Source organism: Neofelis nebulosa, chromosome 16 (genome assembly GCF_028018385.1).
Source record: "Neofelis nebulosa isolate mNeoNeb1 chromosome 16, mNeoNeb1.pri, whole genome shotgun sequence".
In the NCBI taxonomy this organism is placed as follows: domain Eukaryota; kingdom Metazoa; phylum Chordata; class Mammalia; order Carnivora; family Felidae; genus Neofelis; species Neofelis nebulosa.
Window position 1 is genome coordinate 27401285 of NC_080797.1, and position 16536 is coordinate 27417820.

Genomic DNA, 16536 nt, shown 5'->3' on the forward strand with positions numbered 1-16536 from the left:
GTATTGGGACAACTTGGCGGGGCACCTGGCTGGCTCAGTCAGTAGAGCATGTGACTTGTGATCTCAGGGTTGTGAGTTCAAGCCCTATGTTGGGTGTGGAAATGAAAAAAATAATAAAATAAAAAATAAAATAAAATAAAATAAAATAATGAAAATAAAACAATAAAAAAAGCACTGGGACAACTTTTCACAAGGTGCCTGGCTGGCTCAGTCAGTAGAACATGTGACTCTTGATCTCAGGGTTGAGTTTGAGACCCTCTTTGGGCACAGACATTGCTTAAAAAAAAAAAACAAACAAAAACAGAACAGCTTTTCTTTGAAAACATGAGCAGTTATTGTTCACTCTGTTTTGTTACTTTATGCTTTTAACAAATTTATCCTTCTACAGCTTCAAGAAGAAAAAAGTTGTCAGTGTTGTGTATTACCTTTGATGAGCAGAATAAAAAAGTTACTGGGCACCACATTTGTAGAGGGACATTTAAGGGAAGAAAATCAGGGGAGTGAAGACTGGAAAATGTGCTGTAAAGAATGACTAAGGGCGCCTGGGTGGCTCAGTTAAGCGTCTGACTCTTGGTCTTGGCTCAGGTCAGTATCTCATGGTTCATGAGTTCGAGCCCCACATTGGACACCATACTGACAGTGCTTGAGATTCTCTGTCTCTTCCTCTCTTTCTGCCCCTCCCCCATGCGTGCTGTCTCTCAAAATAAACTTAAAAAAAAAAAAAAAAAAAAGAATGATTAAAGTATTTGAGCATGTTTGGCCTGAAGAGAAAAAACAGCAAAATTACAGATGTGAAAGATTTGAAGTAAAAGGTTTGAAGGACTGTGTGTGGAGGATATGTTAGTTTTATTTCACATAACTCCAGCAGGCAGAACCAGGCCTAATTGGCAGAAATACTAGGTTTGTGTCATGTCATTAAAAGGAAGAACTTTCTAAAAGGGCAATTCCAATCCAGAACGGACTGCTATATGAAGTAGTGAGTTCTCCTTTAAGATGAAACTTAAGATTAAAATTGAAATTATTCTTTGTTTAAATGGAAATTATGCAGGTGTCTATATGGATTAAGTCAGCTATTAGGAACCTTTTCAGTAGTATGTGAGTTACTTGAAAAAATAGAATGTCCGTTTAATTAAATTGGTTCCCATAGAACCCCATTTTCATGTTGAAATCTTATGCTTGTAAATTATGTTTTCTAACCCCAAAATGTTTTTATACAGAATGTTTCTCTTGTTTCATTGAAATTGGTAGATATTTCTGAATAAAGAGGATAAAGCACATTGTAAAAGAAAGAATTTAACATCTTTATAACAGTGAAATCCTTAAGATTGATATTTTAGATAATAATCAGGCTGTCCTATAACTCTTAAGCTCAGTCAAAGCTAAGTACTTTCTGATTTGATATTGTCACTTAATTAGAATTTTGATACAGTATTGCCTTTTGAAAGCATTTTATTAGTTTTTTTGATTAGAGGACTCTGACATCTTTAACATTGTAAATTTTTTTTTTTTTCAACGTTTTTTTTATTTATTTTTGGGACAGAGAGAGAGACAGAGCATGAACGGGGGAGGGGCAGAGAGAGAGGGAGACACAGAATCGGAAACAGGCTCCAGGCTCCGAGCCATCAGCCCAGAGCCTGACGCGGGGCTCGAACTCACGGACCGCGAGATCGTGACCTGGCTGAAGTCGGACGCTTAACCGACTGCGCCACCCAGGCGCCCCAATCTTTAACATTGTAAATTGGGATAAGATTGTTGTCATCACTCAGTCATAAGAAGTCAGTAAAAATACCCTTATAGACCAGATTTTAAAAAAATGATTTTCAGCAATTTTTTAGAAAGCTTCTAACAGAGCAATATACTAATTTCATATGTTAGCAGATGCTGATTTTAAAGAGCAAAGCAGGGGGTGCTTGGCTGGTTCAGTTGGAAGAGCATGCGACTCCATCTCAGGGCTATGAGTTCGAGCCCCAGGTTTGGGGTAGAGATTACTTAAATAAAACTTAAATGCTATCTCGCTTTGCTCTTTCTTTTTTTTTCTGTTAATGTTTGAAAAGTTTTGATAATTTCGATATCCATTTATTTATCCATGACTTGATATGTCCCTTCTTTCTTTAGAATTACTGGATGATTCATTCCTGGAATTCTGCTCAGTTTTTATTTATTTGCTACCTTAATAGTAGTAATCATATTTTATATTTATTGATTACTAACAATGTGCTGGGTACTACAATCTGTGCCTTATTATAACACCTCTAATTCTTATTGCTGACCCTGAAAATAGATACTGTTATTCCCATTTTAGCAGCTAGATGAGGCTCAGAGAGGTGGTGTCTTTTTCATGGTTGCGTATCTCATAAATGCCTGAACCCATTTTAAAGCCAGATCTTTCTTTAAAAAAAAAAATTTTTTTTTAATGTTTATTTTTGAGAGGGAGGGAGGGGCAGAGAAGAGGAAGACACAACCCGAAGCAGGCTCCAGGCTCTGAGCTGTCAGCACAGAGCCCCACGTGGGGCTCGAACACACAGATCGTGAAATCATGAACTGAGCCGAAGTCAGATGCTCAACCATCTGAGCCACCCAGGCGCCCCTAAAGCCAAGTCTTTCTTGAAGCCTAGTTCTTTCAGCTTTGTGAGTTTGCTGTTGAGTAGACAGGAAAGTTAAACTCTCGGCAGGTAAGTTAAACTCTCGGCAGGTACCTCACACATGCTCCTGGACTCCTTTCGAATGAGAGAATATCATCGCATGTATTTCTCATAGTCCCGTCGTAGGCCTGAATTTGCCTTGGGTTTGTAGTTAGTGGCCATCCCTGCTGGAGTCTACACCTCCGTTACAAGTGGGTGGGACCTTTGGAGAGATGTAGGCAGGGCTGGGGGCTGCTCCTCTTCTCCCCATTTTGAACTTGGGCCATAAGAAGGAAAGAGACACGAGACATTATTGCTCATTGAGATCACTCTTCAAGGACCAGAATTTAGCAGAGCATTTATACCATGTTGATGGAAATGTTCTAAACTGGATTGTAGTGTCAACCTGCTCTGAGTATAGTTTAAATATTTCTGGTTAAAATTTCATTCGTATGGTTAGAGTGATGATATCAGAGTCGACTGAAGTAGAACCAAGACTGTCCTCCACTGAGCACTCCCACACTTTGAATTTTGAGGTCCTGTTTCTTTTTTCTCCCTTTTCAAGTTTTATATATGTAAGTAATTTTTACATGCTGTGTGGGGCTCGAACTCATGACCCCAAGATGAAGAGTTGCATGCTCCTTCCACTGAGCCAACCAGGTGCCCCTTGAGATTCTGTTTCTGTGTGTCATATTTTTAGATACCTTTCTCTGCTGCTATACTAATTCCTCTCTCCCCACTATTACAAATTATTTTTTTTCTTTTTTCTTTTTTTTTTTTGAGAGAGAGAGAGGGCGGGCAGGGGAGGGGGGAGGAGGGAGAGAGAATCCCAAGCAGGCTCCATGCCCAGTGTGGAGCCTAATGCAGGGCTCAGTCTCATAACTGTGAGATAATGACCTGAGCTGAAATCAAGAGTCAGATACTTAACCGACAACTGAGCCACCCAGAGGCCCCACAGATTATTCTATCATAAGCTGCTGTGGGCTAGGAAATCCAAATACTTAGAGATTGCTCAACTAGAACAAAAGTAACTCGAGTTTGAATGAGACCGGAGGGGAGTTTTTATGAGCAGATATACTGAACACCTTAAAACGTGGAGTTTGTGTTACATATTTTAACTTTCATTGCGTAGATGGCAGCTGTCAGATCAGTGCCATTATAGCTAACATAGAAAGTGTTTTTGTTCTTTTAAACAGAGAAGAAGATACAGAAAATGAAAATGAGAAGAAAATTTGGTACTACAGCACAAAGGTCCAACTTGCAGAATTAATTGACTGTCTAGATAAAGATTACTGGGAAGCAGAACTCTGCAAAATTCTGGAAGAAATGCGTGAAGAAATCCACCGACACATGGACATAACTGAAGACTTGACCAATAAGGCTCGGGGCAGTAACAAATCCTTTCTGGCGGCAGCTAATGGTAAGAGGGAAGTCTTCTCATTTTACTTGTTACTAAATTTGAGATAAATTCTTGGTATTAAGTCACTACAAAATTTGAAGATATTAACATTTCAAATATGTATATTTTAATTCCCGATACTTTCATTTTCCCAAGAGAACCTTGTTCATCCCAGCATGAATTAGGGATGCTATGCATTTTAGCATTTTGTATATTGCCTCGGTCATTACTAATATTTCCCCAACTGTTTTCTTTAATTCAAGTTACCTTATTATTAGGAACCCTATTTTTAATTATGAGAAATAGTATTCTTTTAAAATTTAGTCTTTGCTTTCTTTTTTATTTTAAGTAAAACTTAATCTTAGAATAGTTTTATAGTTACGGAAAAGTTGCTAAGGTAGAACAGTGTTCCATATAGCCTGCACCAGGTTTCCCCATTAGTAATGTAGTTAGTGTGACACATTTGTCATAAGTAGTGAACCAATATTAATACATTATAATACCTGAACTCTATACTTTATTCATATTTCCTTATTTTTACTGACATCCTTTTTCTGTCTCATGGTCGCATCCAGAACACCACATTGCATTTACTTATCATGTCTCTTAAGGCTCCTGTAGACTGTCACAGTTTCTCAGACTTCTTATTTATTTATTTATTTATTTATTTATTTATTTATTTATTTATTTATTAAAAAAAATTTTTTTTTAACCTTTATTTATTTTTGAGAGAGAGAGAGACAGAGCATGAACGGGGGAGGGTCAGAGAGAGAGAGGGAGACACAGAATCTGAAACAGGCTCCAGGCTCTGAGCTGTCAGCACAGAGCCTGACGCGGGGCTCGAACTCACAGACTGCGAGATCACGACCTGAGCCCAAGTCGGACGCTTAACCGACTGAGCCACCCAGGCGCCCCATCTCAGACTTCGTATTTTTGATGACCTTGACAGTTTTGATGGGTACTGGTCAGGTATTTAGTAGAATGCCCTCTGTCTGGATTTGTCTCATGTTCTTCTCCCAACTGAGATTATGGATTTGGGGAGGAAGACTACAGAGGTGAAAAGTGCCATTCTTATCATCATACCAAGATTATGTGCCATCAACGTGACTTATCACTGATCATGTTAACCTGGCTCAGGTGGCGTTTGTCAAGTTTCTCCACTATAAAATTACTCCTTCTACCCATGCTGTGCTTTGGGGAAGAAAGTCACTATACACAGCCCACACTCAGGGAGGGGAGAGTTAGGGTCTCCCTCCTGGAGGTAGTGGCTATCTACGTAAATTATTTGGGATTTTTCTGCACAGGAGATTTGTCTGTTCTTCTAGTTTATTATTCAGTCATTTATTTATATCGGTGTGGACTCATGGCTATTTACCTTATCGCTCGGGTTATATTTCAATACCTAATTTACCTTGGGTTACCTTGGATTATGGATATTTACTTTATAGTTTGGGTTATATTTCAATACCTAATTTACTTTCTTGCTCAACTTCTTGCTTTGTAAAAGATAATAAATACTTACGATTTTTTTAAAAGTTCAAATAGTATAAAAGGGTATACAGTGAAAAGTGAATCTCCTTCATAATCCCGTTTCACCTTACTTTTTTTCCAGACGTGCTATTATTGCCATTTTAAAAATCCTGCCAGATATATTCTGCATGTTTCATAAGTATCACCTGTGTTTTCTAATAGTGCATTTTAATCTTAGATAAAATGATTAAGACTTTGAAAGTACACTTGAACTGCCTGGCTCTGTTCTTCTATATATGTTATCTGCTATACATATAATCCTATTAATTTTCCCATTCTCCATTTACTGAAAAATTTCCCCATTTTCTATTTGCTTAAAGTAGAATGTTTATATTTAATAAATATATCTACTTAAGCTATATCGGAGCCTGTTCCTACATGCTCTGCGTCTGTAGTGCCTTTAATTCATGTGTACTTTTTGAGAATGCTATAGTCATACTGTTATATATAAATACTGTTGCATACAAATATACTTCATCTTCAGAAACTAGCAGACTGATTACCAAGGATTGTGTTTATTCATATCTGGTGGTAGGAAGTATTTTTCTGTTACATCTGTTTAGAAAAATATGTAACATTTTCATCAGATAAGCTTTAGTTGTCAGAATTCTTTGGGGAGGTTGTATCCCCTTCTTACTATTTTCTCTCCATACAGTAGATCAAATAATAAGAAATTTTATTACTTTCAGTCAGGCTATATCCCTCTTAGTTTTCTTCCATGAATCATGGCATTAAAATCGGAAATCTCAGGGCGCCCGGGTGGCTCAGTTGGTGGAGTGTCCGACTTTGGCTCAGGTCGTGATCTCATGGTTGGTTCATGGGTTCGAGCCCCACGTCGGGCTCTGTGCTGACAGCTCAGAGCCTGGAGCCCGCTTCAGATTCTGTGTCTTCCTTGCTCTCTGCCCCCACCCCCCACTCGCGCGCGTGTTCTCTCCCTCTCAAAAGTAAGTAAAAAAAAAACATTTAAAAAATCGAAAATCCCTTTTTATTCTTGCATTCTCAGCTTTTGGTACGATAATAAAGAACTGTCCAGTCCCTTAAAAAGCAATGTTAAGTGTGTTTTTATCAAATATGTTAAATTAGAAATATTTTCTAGAGTGAGCTTGCCTATTCACAAAATTATGTACATAATATCATCTTAACTAATGAACAAAGCCAAAATAAGATGTATAATTAAAATGTTTAGTGGTCTGACTTAGGGGAATGTGAAAAACTAAAAGTGTCCAATATAGAGGAATTAGTTAATTCCATTATGGATTATCATGTGGTAGAACACTAGAGAATTGGAGAATTATGTAAGATACCATGCAAAAACAGTGCCTGGGTCATTGAGGTACTTAAATTCTTCTTCTCTAAAAAAATTCTTTTTCTCTAACTAGGTAATAGACCAGCTTTTATCAAAAAATAACCAACTAGCATAGAATGATTATAGTTGGTATTCTATTTATATTTTTCAAATTTCCTACAATGAGCATGTTATATTTCAGTGTAATTCAGCATGTAGTGTACTTTTTGTTATTAAAAAAATTTTTTTTAATGTTTCTTTATTTTTGAGAGAGAGAGAGAAAGAGCGTGCAAACACTAGTGGGGGAGGAGCTGAGACAGAGGGAGACACAGAATCCGAAGCAAGCTCCCGGCTCGAGCTGTCAGCACAGAGCCTGACGCGGGGCTCGAACTCATAAACCTCTAGATCATGCCCTGAGTTTATCCGACTCAGCTTCCCAGGTGCCCCAAGAGTCAGATGCTTAACCGACTGAGCCATCCAGGTGCCCCTACCATATATTTTCTAGAAGTGAAGATTACCCCATTGGTTGTGTTCTATGGGCATCAATATCGTATCAGTAATCTTGATCCTTATTTCTTAGTTCCGGTGTTTTGACATATGTAACTTTAATAACTTGTATTGAAACTCTTGAGTGACATTTGTGGTACTTTTTCTATATTTGGTATACCTGGAAACAAAATTTTTTGTTTTTGTTGTAGAAGAAATTTTGGAATCCATAAGAGCCAAAAAAGGAGACATTGATATTGTTAAAAGCCCAGAAGAAATAGAAAAGGACAAGAATGAGACTGAGAATAATAACTCCAAAGATGCTGAGAAAAGCAGAGAGGAGTTTGAAGACCAGTCCCTTGAAAAAGATGGTGATGACAAAGCACCAGATGATGATCCTGAGCAAGGAAAATCCGAGGGTAAAAAAATTACTTGGCTAGAAAATAGTATTTCATCAGTGTTATTTATGAAACCTCCAATTTTGCTTTCAAAATGAAAATGAATCCTTTTTTTTTTATTACTAATACCTCTATAATTTTATATTTCTAAAGAAATTAGGATATCCTTTTCTCTTGTAACATGTATAATCATTGTAATGAGTTTTATGTATTGGTAGATTTGCTATAATATACCCATATCTCTATTTATACTTCCTAATAAGATACCCTTTCCCTGTAAGATTTGTTGGTGAAAAAAATCACTATTTTTATGCCAGAATATACACTTTTGTATGTGTTACGTTCATTTTTATATTAATTACTTAAACGTTCTTAATATTTTAAATATTCTTAAATACTCTTTGGATTGCCTACTGCAAAAATATCCCAAAATCTAATTGCTTCAAAATGGCCATCAAATAAAAGCAGGTTTTCTTGGTGATCATTCATTTTTAGTAGTTGATTGAATGTGGCCATTTGTCCTAGAGCAATTTAAAGGATATCTTTAAAGTTTTGTTGTGCATTTTACTGTAGAGCCAACAGAAGTTGGGGATAAAGGTAACTCTGTGTCAGCAAATCTTGGCGACAACACAACAAATGCTTCTCCAGAAGAGACTAGTCCCTCTGAAGGGAGGAGTCCCGTGGGGTGTCTCTCAGAAACCCATGATAGCAGCAACATGGCAGAGAAGAAGGTGGCATCTGAGCTCCCCCAGGACGTGCCAGGTACAGAGGGCAGTGTATCAATGCCTCTGTAATGGGGGGAATCCTTCCCTTTGGTAGTAAGAGCTGAATGTCACCTGGAATTTTAAAGTATGTGTTCATTCATGCTGCTTGCTTACATAAGTGCCATCCCTGATTGCTAAATTGTCACCTAACATTCGGAGTTTGACACATTCTTGCAGTTAGTGCTTGAAACTCATCATAATCTTCATGCTTTTTTAAGTTCATTTAGCTGGTTTTGACTAATAGACTTATTTGTATATTTTATCACCAGATCATAGTGGCAGACATTTTGGTTTTAAGTACTTACATACTAATGGCTCAGTGTTGAATGATTTGACCATTCCAATTCTGTACGTACTAACAAATTAATTTTATGTTTGCATGTGCTTGTGTGGTTTTTTTTAAACATTTCAAACCATGATGTTATGATAGAAAACCATTGTCACAAAACATTTTGTGCAAGATATATTTTGAAATGTAAGTTAACCAATAATCCATATTTTAAGCTTTTCTAAAATTAAAATTGTGCTTGAAGTAAGTTTTATCACACACGAAGGATGTCATTATACCTTTCATTTTGCCTTGTTTTTAAATGAGAAAGAATTTTTATTATAGGAACTGTGTATTTTTTTAAAAAGCAAACAAAAAAATTCAGATGAGTAAAACAAAGTAAACACTGGTAATCCTACCAGAAAGGAAGAATTGTAGCTAACACCTTGATGGAAATCCTTAATGATTTTTTTCCGTATATTGTAAGAATATCACATATTTTCCAACTTGTGGTACTTTCGTTGCTACATTTCATACTGGGGATGTGATTCTGATGTGTTGGGAGGAAGATAGCATTAGCAGTTGGAAGATTTGATTCTAGATCTGCTTCTGTCATTAAGTCAATGTTATTTAATCTTGCAAGGCCTCAGTGTTCCTGTTCTGTTAACTTGAAGGATTTTGATGATCAACAGTGCTTGTGTGACTGCTCTCAACTGAGTGTTTATAAACAGTAAACTGTTGCTGAAAACACCAGTGTAACATTAGGTTACATGCAGTGATGTGTGTGGAGGGTCCCGAAGAATCACAATAATAAGCTCACCATGTTTTATGCTAATGAGAGACTGGTCACTAAGATGAAGAAAAGTCTGGAAACTGCTATCTGGTGAAATGAATACAGAAACAAATTTAATGAAAAAACTTTTTTTTAAATGTTTATTTATTTTTGACAGAGAGAGAGAGAGAGAGCGAGCATGAGCAGGGGAGAGGCAGAGAGAGAGGGAGACACAGAATCCAAAGCGGGCTCCAGGCTCTGAGCTGTCAGCACAGAGCCTGACGCAGGGCTCGTGAGATCATGACCTGAGCCGAAGTCAGACGCTTAACCGACTGAGCCACCAAGGCGCCCCTGTTATTTTTGTTATTAGAATGGTTTAAGGGGAGAAACTCTTATCTTAGTATGTGACTTAACACTTTTAAAGGGCACCAAGTGAAATAATATATATAAAAGACTTGGCATAGTATCTGACGCATGTTAACTGCTTAATAAATGTTGGATACTGTCCTTATTGCTGTATAGTCAACTCTTTGAAAGAGTGAGAAAGCCCAGCAAGTAAAAAAATAATAAAGTGGGTGAGTTGAATTATCCATTTACTGATTCACTCACTAGTAGTTAACATAATTCTTCTAAATGAGATCCTTTGTATTTAAACTTTGTATTCAGGTGGTTTTCTTCATGCGTAGTCATGAAAAATTGATTTAGATGAGAACCTGAATAAGAAGTGTTAAGAAAGCTAGAATGGGAGCAAATAGCAATTGTCAGTAGTTGTGATCAGAGTGGATTGGGGCCATTAGCAGGATCAGAGTGCTAGATAGCTGAAGATGCTGTAGATTCGAAACCTGACCATTTAGTAAATCATAGTTCTTTTCTTGACTAGACTAATAAATGAAACCAAACCTAGAAACCTGATAGTCTTATACTTGCTTCCAAAACAATATGAAGCATTTTTAAAGATACTAATTAAACATACCACACCAGTCTTTAAAGAGGAATTTGATACATTTAAAGTAGGTAAAAACATTTTGATAGGTCCCCGACTGTAAAACTTAATGACACTAGTGACCGAAATGGACAAAGTCAAGGCCCTTGAGGACTTTACTTTCTAATGGGCAGTAGACAGGCCTAATAGTAGAGTTCTGACCCTCAGAGAAGACTATAACGTGCCTCTCTGCTTCCTTCTGTTTCTCTTTCTCTATGAGCTCATTTATTCAACAAATATTTATTGAGCGTCATGGTGCCTGGCAGTGTGCTAGGTACCTTGTGGTGTCCCCGGACCAATTTCTGTTACCATTCTTGACCACTCTGTGGTCAGTAGATGAGATGTGGTATCACAAGAACTAGAGAGGGGGGTTATTCTAGGTGGATGAAAAATAACAGCTGATAGAAGGCATCTCACAGGGTTTTCTTTTCTAAATCTTCAGAATGTGTTTAGACACCTAATTTAACGACTAAAGTTTATCAGTAGAAGACTGTCAGATTGGCAAGTGTTCGGTATGGAAAGATATATTATGATAAACTTTTTCATTAAAGTATAGCACTTGGTTAAGTAATATTCAGTAAATAGCTTGATAGATACTTACAAATATCTACACAGGTGGAACACACCTGTGTAACCACATCATTTCCCCTCTTAGCCGCCACTGCCCTCACTCCCACAAAAGCATTTACCATCTTGACTTCTATAAACACCAATTAGGATTACCTTTAAAAAAATAGTATCATACAGTATATACTTTTTGATGTCCAGTTTTTTTTGCCTCCACAATATGTGTGAGCCATCCAAATGTTGCTTGTAATAGTAGTTACATTCCTTTTTATTGCAGTATAATATTCTATTATATAGCTAGATGACGATTAATTATGAATTTATTATTCATTTTCTGAGTTGATGGGCATTTGAATGGTTTCCAGTTTGGGACCGTTGTGAATAATGCTACTATGAATATTTTTTTGCATGTTTTTTATGCTCATATATGTACCTTTCTAGAGATATGAATCTAGTTGTGGATTTCCTGGGCCGTTCATTTTATGTATGCTCATCTGTAATAGGTGCTGCTGGTTTTCCAAAGTGGTTGTACAAGTTTATACTTCCATCAGTAGTCTACAAGAGTTCTAGCTCCTCTACATCCTTGCTAACACTTGGTATCATCAGTATCATTCTTCTTTCTTTTCCCCTTTATTTTATCCGTTCTGATGGCAATGTAGGGATATCTTTTGGTGGTTTGGACTTGCAATTCCCTGGAGACTAAAGATGTTGAGCACCTTTTCATGTATACGAAATATATGTGTATATATAGGTCATTTGGTTACCCTCTTTTGTAAAGTACCTGTTAGTTCCTTTGTTTTCTATTATGTGGTCTCTTTTTCGTTTGTGGTTGTTTTATGGCAGAGGGTTAAATCCAGTCCCTCTGCTCCATCTGGAAGCAGAAATTCCTACGTTGATTCTGTAAGTGTTAACCCAGTCTCATATTCCTGGAATAAATACCATTTGGTTGTGGTATATTTTCATTCTTATATATTGTTGCATCCAGTTCGTTAATATTTTATTTAGGAGTTGGCACTGATACGTGAGATTGACTTGTAATTTTCCTTTTCTGTTAATGTCCATGTCCAGCTTTGGTGTCCAGATTATGCTGGCCTCACAAAATGAGTTGGGGCTAGTTCCCACTTTTTCTGTTGTCTGCAGGAGTTTCTGTGAGTTGGTATTATTTATTAGTTAAATAAAGGGCTTTTTATTTTTTTCATGAAGCCACTTGGTCCTGGAGCTTTTTTTTAATTATTATTGTTTTTAATGTTTATTTTTGAGAGAGAGAGAGCGTGAGCAGGGGAGGGGAGACAGAGGGAGACACAGAATCTGAAACATGCTCCAGGCTCTGAGCTGTCAGCACAGAGCCTGCCACGGAGCTCGAACCCACCAACCGTGACATCATGACCTGAGCTGAAGTCAGACGCTTAATCAACTGAGGCACCCAGGCACCCGGGCCCTGGGGTTTTTATTGTGGGAAAGATTAATTTTAGATTTGATTTCTTTGATGGATAGTGGGCTATTCATATTTTCTGTTGTTTTATGTCAGGTTTAGTAAGTTGCATTTTTCTAGGAATCTACCTATTTTGCTTAAATTTTAAATTTTATTGGCATAATAACATCCTGTTTCTTTGGTGTCTGCAGGGATCTATAGTGATGTTCTCTTTTTTTTCAGTCCAGAAATTGGTTATTTGTTTTCTTTCTAATCATCTCACAAAACTTTGTTAAATCTCACAAAACTGTTAACACCTTTTATTAGTCTTTAAGAAAAATAACTTTTGGCTTTGTTGATCCTTTTTTGATTCTGTGTTTATTCCAGTTTATTTCTGATCCTGTCTTTATTATTTCCTTTGCATCTTTGTGGTGTTTTTTTTTTTAACTGCTCCTGTTTTTTAAAAAAACTTTATTGAACTATAATTGGCATACAAAAAGTTGTACATATTTAATGTATACTCGATGAGTTTGGAGATAAATATACACTCAGGAAACCATCACCACAATCTGTGACAAACATATTCATCACCTGGCTTTTTTCCCCTGCTTTTAAAATTTTTAAATTTTTATCATTTTTGTGGGTTGCACTTATTTTTTTTAAGTTTATTTATTATTTTGAGAGAGAGAGAGCGCACACACAAAAGTGAGAGAGGGGCAGAAAGAGAGGGAGAGAGAGGATCCCAGGCAGGCTCTGCACTGGCAGCATGGAGCCTGATGCAGGACTCAAACTCACAAACCTTGAGATCATGACCCGAGCCACCCAGGTGCCCTTTTTTGGTTGCATTAAAGATTTTTTTTTTTAATTTTTTTTTTAACGTTTACTTATTTTTGAGACAGAGACAGAGCATGAACGGGGGAGGTCACAGAGAGAGGGAGACACAGAATCTGAAACAGGCTCCAGGCTCTGAGCTGTCAGCACAGAGCCAGATGCGGGGCTCGAACCCACGGACCGTGAGATCATGACCTAAGCTGAAGTCGGACGCTTAACCGACCAAGCCACCCAGGCGCCCCTGTTGGTTGCATTAAAACAAAACAAAACAAAACCTCCTCAAAAGAGTATCCTAGTTGATACTAATTATCCTTCTACATTCAAAAAAAATTTATTTATTTATCTATCTATCTATCTATCTATTTATTTATTTTGAGAGAGAGAGAGAGAGAGGGAGCAGGGGAGGGGCAAAGAGAGCAAGAATCCCAAGCAGTGTATAGCCCAACGTGGGGCTTGAACTTACAAACTCTGACATCATGTCCTGAGCCAGAATCAAGAGTTGGATGCTTAACCAACTGAACCACCCAGGCGCCCCCCATCCTTCTGCATTTAGATGAAAATATTATTTCTCTCTTGGCTCTTCAAGATGGGTGTTTTATGATTTTTAGTTTTTATTTATTTTTTCTATTTCTATTTTTATTATGTTTTTCTATTCCGCTGTCAAGGCTGTAAGTTTCCTTTTTGTGCTGTTGTAGCTGCATCCCACAAATATCATATTGTCTTTGTCATTGAGTTTAAACTATTTTCTAATTTCCATTATGATATGGTTTTCTCCCCCCCGCCCCTTCTGGTTATCGTTTTGTTACTGATTTTTAGCTCACCCACTGTAATCAGAGAAATTGTTGAGGCTTTTTTTAATGGTTCAGTATTTGGTTAATGTTGACAAGTGTCTCACGCACGCTTGAAGAGAATATATGTGTTTTAGTTGGGTGCAGTATTGGACAATCAGGTCAAAGTTTATTGTTTTATTTTTTTTATTTTTTAGAGAAAGAGAGCATGAGTGGGGGAGGGGGAGAGGGGCGGAGGGGTGGGGGGGCAGAGGGAGAGAGGGAGAGGGAGACAGGGAGGGAGAGAGAGAGAGGGAGACAGAAGGAGGGAGAGAGAGAGAAGGAGAGAGGGAGAGAGAGAGGGAGGGAGGGAGAGAGAAGGAGAGAGGGAGGGAGGGAGGGAGAGAAGGAGAGAGGGAAGGAGAGAGGGAGGGAGAGAGGGAGGGGGGAGGGAGAGAGGGAGGGAGAGAGAGAGAGAGAGAGAGAGAGAGAGAGAGAGAGAGAGAGAGAGAGAGAGAGAGAGAATATCTTAAGCAGGCTCCATGCCCAGCCTAGAGCCCAATGCTGGGTTATATCCCACTGCTCTGGGATCATGACCCAAGCCAAAATCAAGAATCAGATGCTCAAACGACTGAGCTACCCAGGTGCCCCTGGGTCAAGGTTTTTAATTGTGTCGTTCAAATCTATATCCTTCCTAGTATTTGTTTTCCTTCTCTGTGAGATATTTTAAAATTACTTCTAACAGTTTACTGTGGAGTTTCTTTTTGTCAGTTTTTGCATTACATAGTTTGAGGCTGTGTAATTAGGTGCACATAATCTTTATATTTCTTGTTCAGTTAACTTTCTCGTAAAATAATCCTTTATCTTTAATAACATTTCTAAGCTACCATAGCCTGCTTTTGGTTAGTGTTTATATTGTATATCTTTTCTGGAATAGAAAGGCGTTTTTTAAATAATGTGAGAATTTAAATTTCCTTAGAAATATATCCAGAATCTCTTGAGAAAGACATGTACTTTAGAATTTCTTTAGAAGTAAATGTGTATTGGAGTGCCTGGCTGGCTCAGTTGGTAGAGCATCTGACTCTTGGGATTATGGGTTTGAGCCCTGCGTTGGATACAGCTTAAAAATTTTTTTAAAGCCTTAAAAAAAAGAAAAGAGTAAATGTATAGTATTTCAAGCTGTATTTTGACATAAAGTCTTGTCAGAGAGTACTGTCGTTTTTATGTAATATGATTAATGAATTTACGCAAAGGAAACATTACAAATTTATGGTCTAAAAATCTGTGGGAGTGGGAACATGAGAAAAGTAGGCAGGTTTCATGATGTCATATTGGGTACGATCAGTGATCAGAAAGATTTTATGTGGCTAAGATTGAAGCTTAAGCTGAAAAGTTGGCAGCCATATTTTGGGCAAGGTTGGTAGCCATCACTTAAAGAAATTAATCTCTTAATATACCTATTCCTTAGATTTTTTTCTTGCATCTCTGTTCCAGACGTTTCACTTTAGTTCATGAAAATACTTACGTTGCCAAAAACAACCCCATGTAGCAAGTATGTTATTTAGTATAACTTCGTTATAGTTAACAAAGGCTCAATTTAGGAATTACACTTTTTTCCTGGATTTTAGATGAGAAACTTTTTGTACCAGAATGTTGAGTTTTAAATTCATAAGTGGAGAGAGAAGGACACATAACTTTCTAACATTTTACACTCAAATCCACTTTGAGTGTTTGTATTCAGACATAATGCACACAGTATCTGTCTCAAGTTCATGCCTCTAGATTTAATCACTGGGATTAGGAACATATGAGTAGTAGATAAAACTGGTTTTATTTCCATAACTATAATTGTTTGAAAACGTTTCCATGGACATATTGAAACTCTAACATCTATAAAGTTCAACTAAAAGAACATTGATTTAATCTATTTCTTAACTTTCTGAGGTAATGACATTTTAAAAGATAGGCACTTTGTTTTAGTTTTGCATTTTATTACAAGGGAAATTCAGTGGGTAAGAAGCTATTGGTACTAGACGTTGATCTCATGTAGTAGCCACATTTTAGCTCACTGAGTTGATCGGTAAAGGCTTTGGGAACCTCTGCAGCTAAATACTCTTTTGTTTCTTATTCTTTTTAATATGTTTGGTTTTAGTTTCTAGTCATACGCATTCTGGTTATTTTACCTCATTTTCTTCCTTAAAAAAATTCCTTTAGTACCTTCAGAAGGAAAATTTACTTTTTTCTCTTTGTAGTATTTTGCTTAGAAATTTTTTAGGCTTTGGTGTTAATGTTCAGACGTTGAAGATCAAGGGGTATTTTTGGTTTGAGGGATGACTACAAAATTACCTTATTTTTACTCATTTACATCATGTCTAATGAAAATGGTATCGTAAGTACCAAAACTTACAATATTTGCCATAGGGCTAGAACATTTGGCCTTTGGAACATTTGGAAA

General features: G+C 37.2%; 1 protein-coding gene across 14 annotated transcripts in view; it reads left to right on the plus strand.

The window, feature by feature from the left end:
* Nucleotides 1-16536, plus strand: part of BPTF (bromodomain PHD finger transcription factor) — a 147856-nt gene that overhangs the window by 45761 nt on the left and 85559 nt on the right. For 10 of the 14 annotated variants that reach the window (XM_058703799.1, XM_058703797.1, XM_058703803.1 and 7 more), the window contains exons 3-5: nt 3818-4041; nt 7534-7740; nt 8293-8481. In XM_058703799.1, coding sequence (XP_058559782.1) covers nt 3818-4041; nt 7534-7740; nt 8293-8481 — 620 coding nt within the window. The remainder of the gene's footprint in view (nt 1-3817; nt 4042-7533; nt 7741-8292; nt 8482-16536) is intronic. The other 4 variants (XM_058703805.1, XM_058703806.1, XM_058703807.1 and 1 more) reach the window with 1 other exon arrangement.